This window comes from Phaethon lepturus, unplaced genomic scaffold (genome assembly GCF_000687285.1).
Source record: "Phaethon lepturus isolate BGI_N335 unplaced genomic scaffold, ASM68728v1 scaffold16355, whole genome shotgun sequence".
Lineage (NCBI taxonomy): Eukaryota > Metazoa > Chordata > Aves > Phaethontiformes > Phaethontidae > Phaethon > Phaethon lepturus.
The window spans coordinates 71,642-86,870 of NW_010541390.1; the positions used below are offsets into that span (position 1 = coordinate 71,642).

Genomic DNA, 15,229 nt, shown 5'->3' on the forward strand with positions numbered 1-15,229 from the left:
ATCTTAAAAGCCTGTCTGATTGTGTCATTCCTTGTAATGGTATGTTATTATTTTGTGTTTCCTGAAACTGCAAATTACAAAGCTGTAAAACACAACATGAAAGTTCTTCCAGTGTTCAGAGTTCGAAAATGAAATACTGTCAGGGAGAGTTCTTGGAAAGACAGGCCCATACAAGAGGTATTTCTTGTTACAAATATGTTTGTTAGTCTTTGAGAGGTATAAATGTGAAAACCTTGAGATAATATACAAATGATAGTGCAACTGAGAAGAGTAATAAGAGCTGATAATGATGTTAATGAGTCTGATATTACTGCTACTTCCCATTATAAATGAGTACTCTTTGTCAATTCGTTGCTGGTAATTTCCTCTTTATTCTCAGATATGAATAATGGAAATATCGATGCTTGAATCCCAGGTTTGAATGTTCCTTTCTTTAACAGGTTTTAGGACTGGTTCAGAATATGAGTGTTTTCCAGTGTCCCAAATGTAAGCATGAGACACACATTTTCGGAGCTGATGGTGTAAGAGATCTAGCAAAAACCCTTGGATTGGATATTTTAGGTAAGGATGTAGAAATGGTTTTATTTTTGAAGAAAAATTTAATGACATGCATGGGGGAAGCATTAACTGAAGTATGGAACTGCATTATCCTAGATTACTCTATATTAAGACAGTGTTCAGATATAACAGAACTAATAACTTAAGTAGTTGAATGTCATAATTTTTGTATGCCCTGGTCCATATCAGGATCATTCTTGTAAATGGGATGTGGACTGGATGTGGAAATTCTTGAATTGCATCTTGAATCTTGATGTATAAATCTTCTGATTTATAAACAATCCAGAACATGAATTGTTTTGATATTGACGTGCTATATTACCTGAAATTCATTATGTTATCGATCAACAACAATTTTTACAAATAACCAAGAATTCTGTTTGGTCTTGTAAAACTGACCTAAACTTTGTCCATTAGTGTCAGTAGAGGTTTTCTCATTTTTTTTTTCATTTAAATGAAATGAGTTGTTACATATTGAAATAAATATGGTAATTTGAAATGCAGTCCCTTAAAGTAGTTGTTTTTATGCCCACATGAAGATATCTTGACTCTTGTATGGAAGCAAGCAGACTGTAATGATTGTGTTTAAGAGCGGAGATTAAAAGAATATGCTGAATTGCAAAATGTTGTTTCAAAAGAAAATTTATCTTTATTGAAAACAAAAATTAGCCATGATTAAACAATCTGGCATGCCTATAAGCTAAAATATACACTGATCTTTAAAATATACATAGCTATTTTAAAAAGGCATATTTCAACCTGTGCTGTCAGTAAAAAAAATTACAGAATATAACACAGCGTAATTAAGTTGGTAAATGGGATAATTGCATGTGCTAATGATGTGTTTCCATGTATTACTATAATTATCTCAATGATTTTCCATAGCTATTTCATTAAAAAGAACCAGGAAGCTCACTTAGAAAGATCAACACAGAAACATCAAGGTCTGACATAAACTTAAGATAGCAAGGCAAGACATAATTAAAGACATGCTTTTGGGCTATCTTTTGGTTTTCTGAATATATAATGAGTTGTGATCAGAGCCCAAGGGGACTTCTACAGCCTTGGGTTATGTGGATGGATGTAAATCCTCTGCAAGCAGTTGAATCAAACATGCATTCAGATACACAGGCACAAATGATGTGCCATGCCATTGGTCCCATAGATGGGTTTTGTTATTCCCTAAGAGGGCAGAACTGAACGTGATTGCATTTAATTAGGAGAGATTTACAGGTTGAGCAGTAGATGGATGAGATGTATGAAGAAAAATAGAATGAAGTTTACCTTCAAACTGTCAGCAAAAGACCAGATTAAGATTAAGAATAATACCCCCAGGATTAAAGTTAGAATTACAGTACTTCATCTGATTCATATGCTCCTCCTTCCAGGGATGGCCATTATATAATAATACCATATAGTAATGTAAGAATTACTGCTTACAGATTTTACGTTCATCTATCCCAAATCAAAGTTTTACCCCGATGTTGTTTGAATTTTGCCCAAAAGCCTTGAGAACTTATATATAGATATAAAATGTATATTTAAAATCAGTGTTTCTAAACTTACTTTGCTTGTATTTTACAACACCTGTGCCTGTTCTGTTTGTTCAGCTAAGTGCCTAGTCCTCTTGTGAAACCTGACAAGGTTTTATTTTCCATGATAACATCTGACAAATTCTGCAAGCTAACAATGTGTAGGATAGAAAAGTATTTTCCTTTTATTTGCTCAGAATTGACTGCCTTTAATATTACTGAATACCTCCTTTATTTTTATTTATGACAGAAGACAATTAGCAGTTGCCAGTACACCTTTGAGTGCAGTTCATTATTTCATATACTTTTGATTCTCTCATCTTGTTATTGTTTCGTAAAGGAAAGTGTTTGAAAGTTTGCAAGAAAGACTTTGTGCTGCTGATTGTTTATCTCCCTGTCTCTGAAATGTCCCTATTTTGCTTTCTTTTTTTTGAAGTTTGATGACCATAAGTATGTCCAGAAAGCTAGACCATTGATATACATAATACTAAGATAACGATTTATGTACAGTCCATGCTGACCTTTGCACTTTCTAACTTTTTAAACTTTATCTGCTAATAGAACCAGCACCAATGACTCACAGATTTTTGAAATTCTTTTTGTTTTTACTTCCTACAATAAATTCAAATTATTCTCAGTGCTTACCCTTTCTTTGCAGTCAGCAGTGATTGTTAGTATCAGAAAAACATACAATGGCAAGTTCCCATCACATTCTGTAGTGAAGACTAGCGCAAAAACTTCATCTTCCTCAAACCCTTATCACCCAAACAGCCATGCAGAGGCTTTTGCTGTTTGTATGCTTCTGCTTAATTTATAAGGTTTTGATATTTTTTTTTTAATTAAAATTGCATTTTGCTTTGTCTTCTGACTTGGAGCTCTGACTTCTGCTTAAACAAGTCCTGTTAGCTTCTGTTGTACCAGCGCATCTTTCTAAGTATGAGGAAGAAAAGAGAGAGGCTGCCATTTTTTAATAGGGCAGTTCTCTTTGTAGTTTTCTGAGATTGTTATTAAGCTGATAGTGAAGAAATATTTTTTCATTAACAAAATATCCTTGGGAAAAATATGAAAATTAGTCTGCATAAAATAATGGTAGGAACTAATTCCAGGGAGATACACTAAGTTATTGTTATTCTACTAAGAATGTTTAAGGTGAAAAAAAACTTTCAAAGGACCCCCTAAATATTTTTTTAATGAATAAATGAACAGAGTTATGCCTAAAGAAATTTATTCTGACTGAAACAAATAAGAAACAATTAAATTTGAAGGAAATGGACTGTAATCATCACAAATAACAAATTTAAGTTCTTTGAAGATTCAGCTCACTAATCATGGAGCCACAGCTTTTGTTTGCTATTTGTTTGGGTTTTCTGTTTGTATTCCTGCTTGTTTTCAGTTTGTTTTTTCCTCTTTTCAGCTATGTGGATTTTCATATAGCTTTTTTTAACGTTTCTTTTTCTGACTACATTGAACTTCAGTAATTTACTGGTTTGGTTTGGGTTAAGTAAATGTTGCTGAAGTCTATGAATTAAACTGATACAGTTTCTGAGACCAGTCCAGATTGAACTAAGGTAGGCTGTTCTGTCTACAGCTATCAATGATGTAAAATGTAGCACTATCTCCCATTAAAAGAAAGTTGGTCTTCAATTCACTTCGTAATTACCTATGTAGCAATGAACTAAACATGGGAACTTCAAGTTTTCTTCAGTGCTGATAAACTGTATTTCAGAAAGTATGTTTCAGAATGGAATAGAGCTACTAATTGATTCTCCTTTGGAGCGTTTCTTTCCTCTCTGACAGTTCTCTGCTCATTAGAAAAGCAGAATATAAAGATGATTTCTCTTGGAAAGAATGAACTGAATAGTTGTCTACCTTTTAATTGGATCCAAGGCCTAATAAGGGCAATAACAAATGCTATTATTTGGAAATTAAGTATTCAAAGAAGTCTTTGAACAGTGATTAAAATCTTAAAACAGCACTGAAAAGAATATACAATAAGGAGATAAGCTGAACAGTAAGTTGCACGATGAGCATTTGCCTAACACTTAAGCAATTTTCTTTTATCTACGCAAAGTAATTTGTATCTCAGCCTGTATTTTTCTGCGTATTTGAGGCAAAAAAGCAAACTGCTTTCTCTAATAAATGACTACAAAGCATAGTCCTTCTGATTCAGAGGATGAAAAATCCAGAATATGTTTGGCATTAATCATTATGAATGTACAGAAACTATACTGCAGCCAATTTTAATTTTAAATGCTAATTTTTTGAGATTAAGTAAAAAAATATACCAAACTCGAATTTGATTTCAAGTTGCTTGAGGGCTATTTTAATGGAGCATTTAAGAAATATTAGGTCTTCACATATGTGTATCTTGGTATTTTTGATACAGGAGACATTCCACTGCATGTTAATATTCGGGAGACGTGTGATTCAGGACAGCCTGTTGTGATCTCACAGCCTCAAAGCGATGCCGTAAGTTTGGTGCACTGCACTTAAAACAACAAAAAGCCCTCCTGCAAAAGTGCATGGACACTGCTTCTCGTTATTACTGTTTGAAAAGCAATGTGTATCTCAGTGTAACTTAGGGAAATTAAGTAGAAGAGGGTGGTATCATCAAGTAACTCAGGCCTTTCATTGTGGAATGGTGGTCATCCATTCTCCTTCTGTGGGTTTGGTTTTGTTTAATTAGTCTGAATCATTCAGAATAGCAAAAATTTGATCCAGGTTCTGGCATGCCAAGAAGAGGAAGGTCAGTGTCAAGCCTCATGAGACCTTGCAGCTAATGTAGGTCCTCTAAAACTGTCAGTTGAGCCTTTGGTGGTTGAGCCTGGAAACTGTCAAAGGGTCCCATCACAAGATGTTTGGAACAAAACCTGTGTATTGTCAGTACCTGGGTTATTTTCAGCAGGAAGTGGAACAATTTACAGACAAGAGGAAATTGATTTTTTTCAGTGCCTTTACCATAACATTTTATTGCCAAAGGAAAACATGAGTTGTTAAGGTGATGGGAGTCAAATATGCAAGTCTGTAAGGAATAGCAGTTGCACATATAAAACTTGATTAACACTGATAGAATAAGATTTTCCTAGCTAGTATTTTCACTTGTGCCTCTGCTGGAGTTTGTCTGCTGGGCTCTGTAGGGCAGGGTGTTGTCTGCCAAATTGTGTTTGCACAGTATATGGCATGATAGAGCCTCACTCTTGATGGCTGCTTAGATGTTAACATAAAAAAAAAGTGATTAATGCTGATAATAGATGGTAGAATCAATTACAGATAAAGTAGAATATACAAATAAGGTAACCTTTCTAGTATCATGATTGCTAGGCACATGCTGAAATATTTTTTTTCCTTTCCACTTTTTTAAAAGGGAAAAAAAAAGGGATAATCCAGTGTTACTAACATACTGCCTGGGATTCTGGAGGAATAGTGACAGTCTTAAAATTGTCATACATCATTTTGTTTTTAACTTGCGGATAAGAGGGCTAGAAACACAGCAAGAGATACAGAATGTGATTAATTGCAGTGGAGTCATTCTTCCACCAAGCAGCAAGCATGTTGATTTCTACTTGGATGCAATATTTTTGCTAGGCTTGGGCAAGGCCCATGCTGATCCTCTGTGGAATAATGTAGTGATCTCAAGTCTAGATCCTGTGGAAAGGAATCATTATAATCAATACAGTAGTTTCTATCTGGGAAGTTTGAGCAGCAGTGTGAAGGTTTGAATAGATGCATGGCTTAGGTCAAAGTTGAAACAAAACAGCTGAGCAAACCAAGATGGAAGGCTCACAGTAGCTGAAATCTGTAATAACCAAGAGTCTGTAGCCTGAAGGATTATCAGTCTAAAAATTCAGACATGTAGGATAGCATTCTGAAAATTAAAAAAGACAAGATAGTCTGTTGTGTTGCCATCTGTTCCTCCTTGGACTATGTTCTTGGTAATGAAAGGAGGGGTTATAAGCACCATTTGTGGCAATTAAGTTAAATAGGAAGAGGAATAAAGACTGACAAATATGTGTGACTCTGGGGAAAACTTTTAATATTCTTCTCTGCCGTTGTGTCTGTGAGATAATCATTCTCCTCAGAGAATGAGGGTTTCTTTATATGTCACTAATATCTACAGAATGAAAAAGAATTTCATTTTATCCCTGGTTTGCTTCTCATTTTAAGACAGAGAAAGTTATAGTTGTTCTCTTATATTTTAAAAGAAAAATTAAAATCTTAGCACATAACTGATGGTGGGAGAGGTCATGTAAGGTCAGATTCTAATCTTTAATACATGACACCATCACCATGTTTCTCAAATAAACTAAAATTATGGCTATTCATGCATGAACAATCACAATGTTTCAGATGGAGAACAATGCGTGCAGAGCTGCTGAAATTATCTCTGCTCTTGTCCCTTAATTTTCCAGGAGTTTTGGGTTTTTTTTGGTGGTTTTTTTTTGTGTGTGTTTTTGTTTGTTTGTTTGTTTGTTTGTTTTGGTTTTTTAAACAAATTTCTGTGCTGTTTTTATTAAACACGCTTACAAATCAAATACAGAAGCACGAACTGGAATAATACCTAGCCAGTTCAAACAGTGAAGAATAAGGATGGTGATTGACTTCTCAGAAACCCAGCATGCTGTCACACCTTCTAAGCTCTGTCAAGGCTAGAATAAAGGGTGTTTCTAAAATATGTTAGTTAATACTTTTTTTTGCTTACACACCTGCCATGGAGTTCAACTTGCCTTGCTAATAAATAAAAGTATAGCTCTTACTCCACACTAGAATTTTAAAATGTGTAAGCAAACCTGTCTACGTATGTTATTTTAAAACTTAGATGTAGTTGGTGGAAAATGGAAGGTTCCTTTTCACAACTGGCAAGGAAATTGCTAACAACCAAAACAACCCTTCCAGAAAAAAGAAAATTACTTGTAGAATTGTGCATTTGTGAACTTACAAAGTTCTTCCTCGGGGAAGACAGAGAATACAGAAGACTTGTCTACTTACGGAAAGGACTGACTATATAGCTAAAGGATGTGAAGGTTTAATGGCCAGAGTTCTCTTCTGGTGAAACTTGAGACAGTCCGCAAGGAGAAATAAACAGTGCTGGTAAAATGATTTTGCTCCTGGTATAACATTGTCTATGCTAGTGTTTCTGTCAGCTTAGTTGTTTAAATTGTGGCTTTTTTTTTTTAACACTCTTCATTGACAAAACTTTGTTACATGCTGTGCAAATACTCGCATGTTAGCCTAAGTGGCAGAGGCTAGTCTTAACACAAAGAGAGCAGACAGACCACAGCGATTGGGACTGATCTAAGATCCTCTACCAGAAGCTAATAATTTCTTAGTTTAATCAACAGTGAGGACTTACCAGAACCTTTTAGAGTTAACTGAGTGTCTTGGGAGTATTTTCCTCCTCCATTAAGCTGTGGAGGTAGATCGGGTGACTAGGGTTTCCTTTTTTGTTCACCCAAATTTATGAGAGAGTCTCTAGACAGCAAAGACTAGAAAAGGAAAAGCAGGAACGCTGCTAAAATGGTGGAACAGGAAAAACAGTAGGAAAAAAGCTAGGATAAAATAAATGAGGAATCACTGAAACGGAGTAGAATTGATCATGCTCAGATGTAGAGGAACCTCCTAGGGATCATGAGGAGGAACCAGCAGCAAAACAGGCATTTGAAAGAGGCATCCTGAAACTAGCGGATAAGTGGGCTAGAAACACAGCAAAATATACAGAACGTGATTAATTGCAGTGGAGTCATTCTTCCACCAAATTAGTTTAAATACCTGGTGAACTCTCCATTAACACTGGAGGGAAAGGTAAGTAAGGGTTCCTAAGAGGTCTTCCATCTGAGAGCACAAAACTCAGAGAGGTATGGCACAAGTGGTTATCTTGTGAGGACTTCCTGCTAGAAACTTTTGGGTATATCACAGCCTTGATGACACAGTATATTTTTTAATACCTTGCTAGAAGAGACAGGCTAGCTGTGACTTTTGAGCACCAAACTCCCATCTATCTCAAGATCAAAGAAGCAGCTTAAGCAAGTACAAAACACATTCGCTGTACCAGTGTTTCCCTTCACCTTCTGAAAGCTAGGGAGTCTTGTTGGGATAGACTTTTCGGGGAGGAGGCATGCTTCAGACTGAGGCAAGCAATAGACGTTGTGTCTCATGTTCTTGTCTTGGGAATGAGGTGATGAAAAAAGAAGGCAATTGAGGAGGGATGATACACTTCTAAGATTCAGCAGGGATAATGTATTCAAGACACCAGAGAAGTCATGAAAGAATGAAGTTCAGATTTCACCTTCTTCCCCTTCTCCATTATGAAAGAGATAGTGAGCCCTCATGGCAGAAAGTATAAAGAGGATGACTGCTTTTGGAGAAAACCCAATCTCCAGGAAACATGTAATGGTCAGTTAGTTCGTTAGTGTTTTATTGCCATGTATTGTTATGGAAAACATTTGGAATCTATTAAGGAAAAATACTTTGAGTTCCCCCTCTTGTTCTGTAACAATCAAGTGGCGTATATTGGGAAAGCAGGGGAAGATGAAACAGAGCAAACCCAGTGATTCATATATAGCTTAGAGTGTTGGATCCCCAGATCACACAGCCTTTTCTAGGTGTGCACAGACTTACATGCAGGAATTATGACTCGAGTAGGAGAAGAGCCAAACTTGTCCCAGAGCAAGGAAACCAAGACCCGTGGCTGGAAAACATGCTTAATGTTGTCCTATCCAGCTTGTGATAAAGACCAGTGTAGGATACAAACCCCACATACTTCCTGGGGGAGGTTCTGTTACTGTCTAGTTCACATTTAACAAAGTGAAATGTACTCAGCCCTTTTGCAGATTTCATATGCTCATATATATTGGTGAAGGATTTTGAAGCCAGTAAATTGCACACAGACCTATAAGGGGAGAGAAAAAGCCCAGTCAGGGGGAAGGTAAGGGCACAAGGCGTCAGCACTCTGATGCAACAGAGGAAAGTAAGCCTGGTTAAAAATACCTTTTCAATTAAATTAGAAGTGTTACAGGCCTTACTGTGATATTATCCAGAGAGACGGGTGGAATCTATATTCAGAAAGATTTTTTTTTTTAGAACTCTATGAAAGGGTGATGTGTGAGTAGGGTAAAAATGTACAAGCTTTTAAAGCTTGCAAGAAATAGTTGGAGAAAAATTGAAGCTGTGGTAGCAAATAATGTTTGCTGTTGTTTAGCTGTCATCAGTAATTCCATTTAAGAGTGGTTTCTCCAGGGTGTGATGTCTTCAAAAGAAAAGCAAACCCTGAAGAAGGCTGTTATAATATGCCTTATCATCAAGGCTTCCTTTGAATGATCATGGTAGCATTTGGTATGTGTAGGTTCAAATCCTTCATTCAGGGTGTAGATAGTACAGTGCATCATCAGCCCCTCATTTATGCGTCACTCCTGAAGAAAACGCTGAGTGGTAGGGTAGTCTGTTTGAAGGATGTTACTGTATTGCATTTGAATTGCACTGTTCTACTTAACCATGTTGTCTGGGCAGGATGACTCTTTTGATGTACATAATGGCACCTGAGTGATGTACGTGCATAATGGCACCGTGGGGCTAGCAGCGTTTCCCAGCTGAGGCTCCCTCAGAGGACAGCTTGGCTTTTGCAACTGCTGATATACAGGGTTAACAGGAAATTTCCTGTGAGCACTAAGGATTTTCTTTTGAGGTATTAGGTTCAGGAAGCATCCAGTTTACTTACCCATCTCTTCCAGTTCGTGTTGTAATTTATGGATTGATTTTTATCATCTCACGAAGTTCCCTTTCTGGGCTGAGACTTCATTGTAGCTCGGCAGGAGTTGCCAGTACACGCAAAGAAGAATCTTATGGTAGAACTGTACAGAGGAGGACAGAGTGGGAAAGGCTCTGGGCCTCTTGCAGCAGTCAAGAATTTCTCTGGGTAACGTGAAGCTTTTATCTGAAGTGGAAGTACATTTAAAGCTGTGTTTATCATCGTGCTTTTAGTGCCTTCTAAGCTGACCACAGTAAAATACAGACATCGGAGGGCAGCTCCAGGCATGCACTGAAGGTTGGAGTTGTGTCAAAGTAACAAGCAATTTCCATGGAAATTAAAGCTATTTAAAAATCTGATTGAACTGGAAAATGGACTGTGGTTGAGCAAAAGAGAGTGCTAATAAGAACAAAAACTATCGCCTATCATTATTTTCATGCAGATGGTAGCTAAGTCTAGTATTTGTCCTTGTGATCGTGACTATTTGGTTAGTTGCTCATTGCTCATGGTTGCTAATTTCCTTTAGCAATGAATAAATTATAAACCCCTAATAGCTCAGTTGAGCAGATTTAAATACCTTATCCTTCTTTACAAGTATAGTAGCATCCACAGCATTTGATATTCCAGATATTCGGACCTACATAGATTCTCCCTTGTATTTCTGGGCTGGATAACACATCTCAACAGTCGTGGAGACTTTTAATCACAAGTAGAAGTTAAAAACCGTGTCAGTAGCAGGATTTACACTCTGGTGTATTTGGCCTGCAAAGTGATGGGATAGTTTTTTCTGAGTTGCTGGTCTGAAGTTGTTTGTATGCAGTGGTTTGGGCGAAGGTGAATGGGAATATCAGCTCCTACCCGTTTTGACTTTTTTGATGGGTAAATTGTATCTGTATTTGTGCGACCATTGCACTGAACACTGGAAGCCACTGTAGTGAGCTGTTTGCAGGCTAAGATCTGCACTTCAGTGAAAGGCAAACTCGCAGGTCAAGCCAGTCCAATCCATGAGAACAGGGCAGTCAGCTCTGACCTGTACGGTCAGTTTGCAGTAATCTTAGCAGTGATACATACTTCCCTCATGGGTAAGATTTTTAGGGAGAATGAAATGCCATAGCTGAAAGGCTCACATTTCTCTAGGATTACTGTAGGGCTTAATTAGATGAGCTAATAAAAAGACTTGCAGTTTAAATCTACCCCACGTGTATTATCCTGTGACAGAGTAATGAATCAGGATGTTCTGATTATTTAGGCCAAGTAGGACTTTTCAGTCCTTTTCCTGATGAACTTCATTACAAGTTCTCCATTTCCTACTCCAGGATCTATACTGTCATTAGTCACTTCATCATCTACTGTGCCCTCTCAGTCCTAAGGAGGTTTGTGATTTAAAGAATGCTGCACTCTCTTCTGGCAGTGTTTGTACCAGTGTTTGAGAGGTGAACAGTCTTTCATGTGGCCATTATCCAGCTCTTTTGACTTTCTGAACATCACTTTCCACCTCTGCCTCTGCCCTTCCCACTGCTGTTCTCAGACTCCATCTAGGCAGCATTCATAACAAACAAGACTGGTCTGTTTTTAGGGAATTCTGTCTTCCTGTATACTTCTCCTTCATCCTCTCAAAGCAGGGAGACTGTTTGGCTTCCAGCTAACTGTTAATGTTACTGTTAAATACAAAGTTGTCCACCTGCAAAAAATGCATTCAGAAAGACAGTCTATAAACCATTCCTTTAAAGTTTCCAAACCATAAAGGGAAAAACTGATCTGTAAAGTTCACTTTTATCCTATTAAAATGAAAATGGTTGTGAGTGATGAATAAGAACGCATCCTTTACTTTTTCCTCCTCTGGCTTTCCACTCAAAAAGGAAATAAAAAACCCTCTCCATATTCGGTTACAACCCATATTCTTTTGCTTAGTAATGATGGAGTAAACAGCTGAACTGAACTGTGCTCTCTGTCTACAGATACCACATTGAAAAGATCACGAGTAGGAGAAAATATTCAATGCATGTAGGGTTGTTTTTATGGAATGAAAGGCGTGTTGACAGTCACCGACATTCCATTTAGACCTTTCACATATGTTGATGTATGTTACTGCTGATAGACAGTAACTCTGTCTCATAGCTGAATGATTTGTTCAAAGATAGGAGACTAAGGCTTGAAACAGTTGATTTTGTCAGGCAGGTTACTAGTAGAGTTCTCTAAGGACATGTATAAGATACAGTTCTGTTCAACATGTAAAACAGTCATATAGGAAAACAGGAAAAAAAGGATGCTTAGCAGTTAAGACCAATTGCTGATAGTATTAGGGCTGGGTAATACTAGCATGCTGGCTACAAAGAATTGCACCAGGAATCTCCTGTTAAGAAGCGACAGATCAGCTGCTTGGCAAATGAGACTCAGTGTACATTGTGAAATTGTTGCCCAGATACTCATTAACAGTGGGGGTTTTTTGGGAAAAAGAAAATCTAGTTTATTGGGATCTTGACATAGGTTAACACACAAGCAATGAAGTCTCCCAAGCAGGATTGCTGGTTGCTGTCTGTATGATTATGGAAGTGTGTGTTGCAGGGACCCTTGCCAGTGGTGTCTTCAGCTGGATCAAATGAGACTCCCTGAACTGCTGTTTAGCTCAGTTTTGACATGCAGCTAGTCTGTTGGTCCTGTATGACAACTACAGCATATGCATGATCCATTGCTGCTGATTATCTTGATTTATGTACAGAACATGTCCTGTCTCAACTATGTACAAAAACACTATCCTATGTTATTATTTCTGCACCTGCAGGAACAATTTCTACAGTGTATTTTTACTTCTGTGTACAATTTAGTCAACTCTGGAACAGGAACAGCCTGGGCAGTCTCTAGAAGGGGCCATACAGGTTGTTAATTGACTCATTAAAACACATGAATTGATCTGTGCAAAGTGGGAGCTGCCTGTGGGACTCTTCAAGGTAATCCAAAATCCCAATTAGTCAAATACTCAGCTGCAAAGGCAGCTTGACTTTAGTCAATCACCTTGTTTCAAGTTGGTCCATTATCTCATCTATGCAGGTGGCTAGCTGGGGAGTAGCTAGACCACCCAGGGAATTAATAGCGAAGTATGGTGGGTGTTGCACATGGGCACAGCTGTGCTACCGTACTGCACTGCAGTTATACCCATAGGACAAGTTTGAATTTCACGCTTGTGACTTAAGGTCTATAGTTTTTGCCACAAAGTCACACATATGGGACAAAACAATTCTAGTTTGGTGTCTGCATTCCTTGCAAACTCAGAAAATTATGTGACTTAAGTTTTAAGGCCATGTGAGCGCTGAGCCTGAGGCGCTGAGGCTGGGAGTGCCAGAAAAGAAAACCCTACAAGCCAGGAGCAAACCCTAGAAGAGAGGAGACATGTTAGGGGTGTCTGGCCCTGCAAAAGGCTGCTGCCTGGTTGAGACCAGTGACATTTGGTGCTAGTGGCCCAAGTGAGAGACTGACCTTCTCTTCTTGCCCCTCAAGCTCTGGCCTCAGGCTTTTGTCAGCTTGTTTGATATTTTAAAGGCTCATCAGGGATATGAGGTCTAACTTGAGTTTAGAGCCATTGAAGAGTGCTGCAGGAGGCAGGAGAAGATCCGTGCGGTAGGGAATATTGTGATTTCTTCTAGGAGAACAGGGAAGGTTGTCAATACGGGCTCCATATGCAGACTTACTTGAGAAGATGAAGTAGCTTGCTTATAATCTAATAGAGTAAAAGCAAGCTGAATAGCAGGGGAGTTTTCTGTTGTACTAGACAAGCACAGAACATAATGTACCAGCTGGAAATTGAAGCATGACAAATTCAAATTATAGATAAAGTACAAATTTTTAACAATGGAAGTAATCAACTTCTAGAACAATGTACAAGATATATATATATACACACACACATGCACACAAAGATACTCTTTTAGTTGAAAAATCTTTATATCAAGATTGTAGACCTTTCTAAAAATCATGTTCCATTTTGACTACAAGCTGTTGAGCTTGGTACAGGAATTACTTGGTTTCATTTTGTGGTTTGATCTGTGTTGGACCTAGGCAGTGTTTTTATACATGTCTCTTGACATTAAATTTATGAATACTTGATGTTAGACTGATCATGGTCCTAGCTGTGTCATGATTTTAGAGATGTTAAAAGAAGTATGCTTATTTGGGTCACTTCCAATAGCCTTACAGTTCTGTGCTCTTCTGCCCTTCAGCTGATGGTATCTGACCAGATGCCACAGGTTGGTGTGAGAGGGAGATTTTGCTGCATGGATTTTAGTGTTGTGGAATTAGTTCTTTCCAATACCCACTTCAATCTTTTGGAAAGATGTCTTTTTTTTAAAATACTTCAATTTTTAATGTCTGTATAGGACATTTTGTAGTGTAGTCTAGTCCGTAATGAATGAATAATCTAAAAAAAAAATTTTTTTTTTGAGGGAATGTTGTTTTCTCTGATTCTCTGTCTCAATCCTGTGCACAGTGCATCTCAGTCTTCAGGGTGAGGGAAGTTTATAAGCAGTAGTACTTGTGGGATTAAAGAGTCTCCTTCCTTCTCAACAGAAGAATATTGATTCTATTTGCCTTTTAAGACAGATAGTCAAGTTCTATTCTCAGAATAATACCAAGGTTATATTTTATAAACAGTGTTCCCCCCCAATATTTTAAATAATGCTTATACTTATTTTATGTATTAATGCATCATTTTTCCTGAACACAAAACTGGCTAAAACGAACCCATTTATTGTAATATTTTTCTTTTTCTTTGAAGGTGTGTGAAAGAGCATATACTGAACAAGATGTAAAATACTCCTTTTTATAGAAAATGAAACGTGCTAAATATATGTTTCTGTTTTTACAGGCTAAAGCCTATCTAAAGATAGCAATGGAAATAGTAAGACGACTGCCAGTACCTCCTGCTTGAAATATTTAACCCTGAAACTTACCAAAAAAGAGGTCTTTTGGTGCGACCAATGCGGAAGAGTCCTGCTACCTAACTATGTGGATGTCATATTTTAGTTCTTAGAACTTTTTTAGGAGTTAATTTACCAGAGATTAAATTATGATTGTGATATTTACTGTTTTTCAAATCATTTTTTGGCTATGTCCAAATGGATTGAAGTATGCAAAAGGTGACATATAGACAATATTTAACTGCTGGATTGTAACATCTTCAAGCAAGAAGGGATGAAGTACTTTTTTTTTTTTTTTTTAACGTGTCCTGTTTTAAGGTCAAGAACAAAAAACAGCTACTCCAGACAAGCAGAATGATGAGAGGGATGTGAAGGCATAAGTCCTCCTTAAAAAAATTATATTTGCCAAATTTCTGTCAATTTTGGTTCAACTTTTTAATTTGGTAACTACCAAGCTGACCTTAAGTTCTGCAAAATTTTAAGAAGCA

General features: G+C 37.3%; 1 protein-coding gene across 1 annotated transcript in view; it reads left to right on the forward strand.

Moving 5' to 3' along the window:
- Nucleotides 1–14,752, forward strand: part of NUBPL (nucleotide binding protein-like) — a gene marked incomplete at its 5' end in the record, with an annotated part of 85,945 nt that extends 71,193 nt beyond the window's left edge. Inside the window, 3 exons of the mRNA XM_010287731.1 lie at nucleotides 441–561; nucleotides 4,477–4,559; nucleotides 14,690–14,752. Of these exons, the coding sequence (XP_010286033.1) occupies nucleotides 441–561; nucleotides 4,477–4,559; nucleotides 14,690–14,752 (267 nt within the window). The remainder of the gene's footprint in view (nucleotides 1–440; nucleotides 562–4,476; nucleotides 4,560–14,689) is intronic.
- Nucleotides 14,753–15,229: the final 477 nt, after the last annotated feature.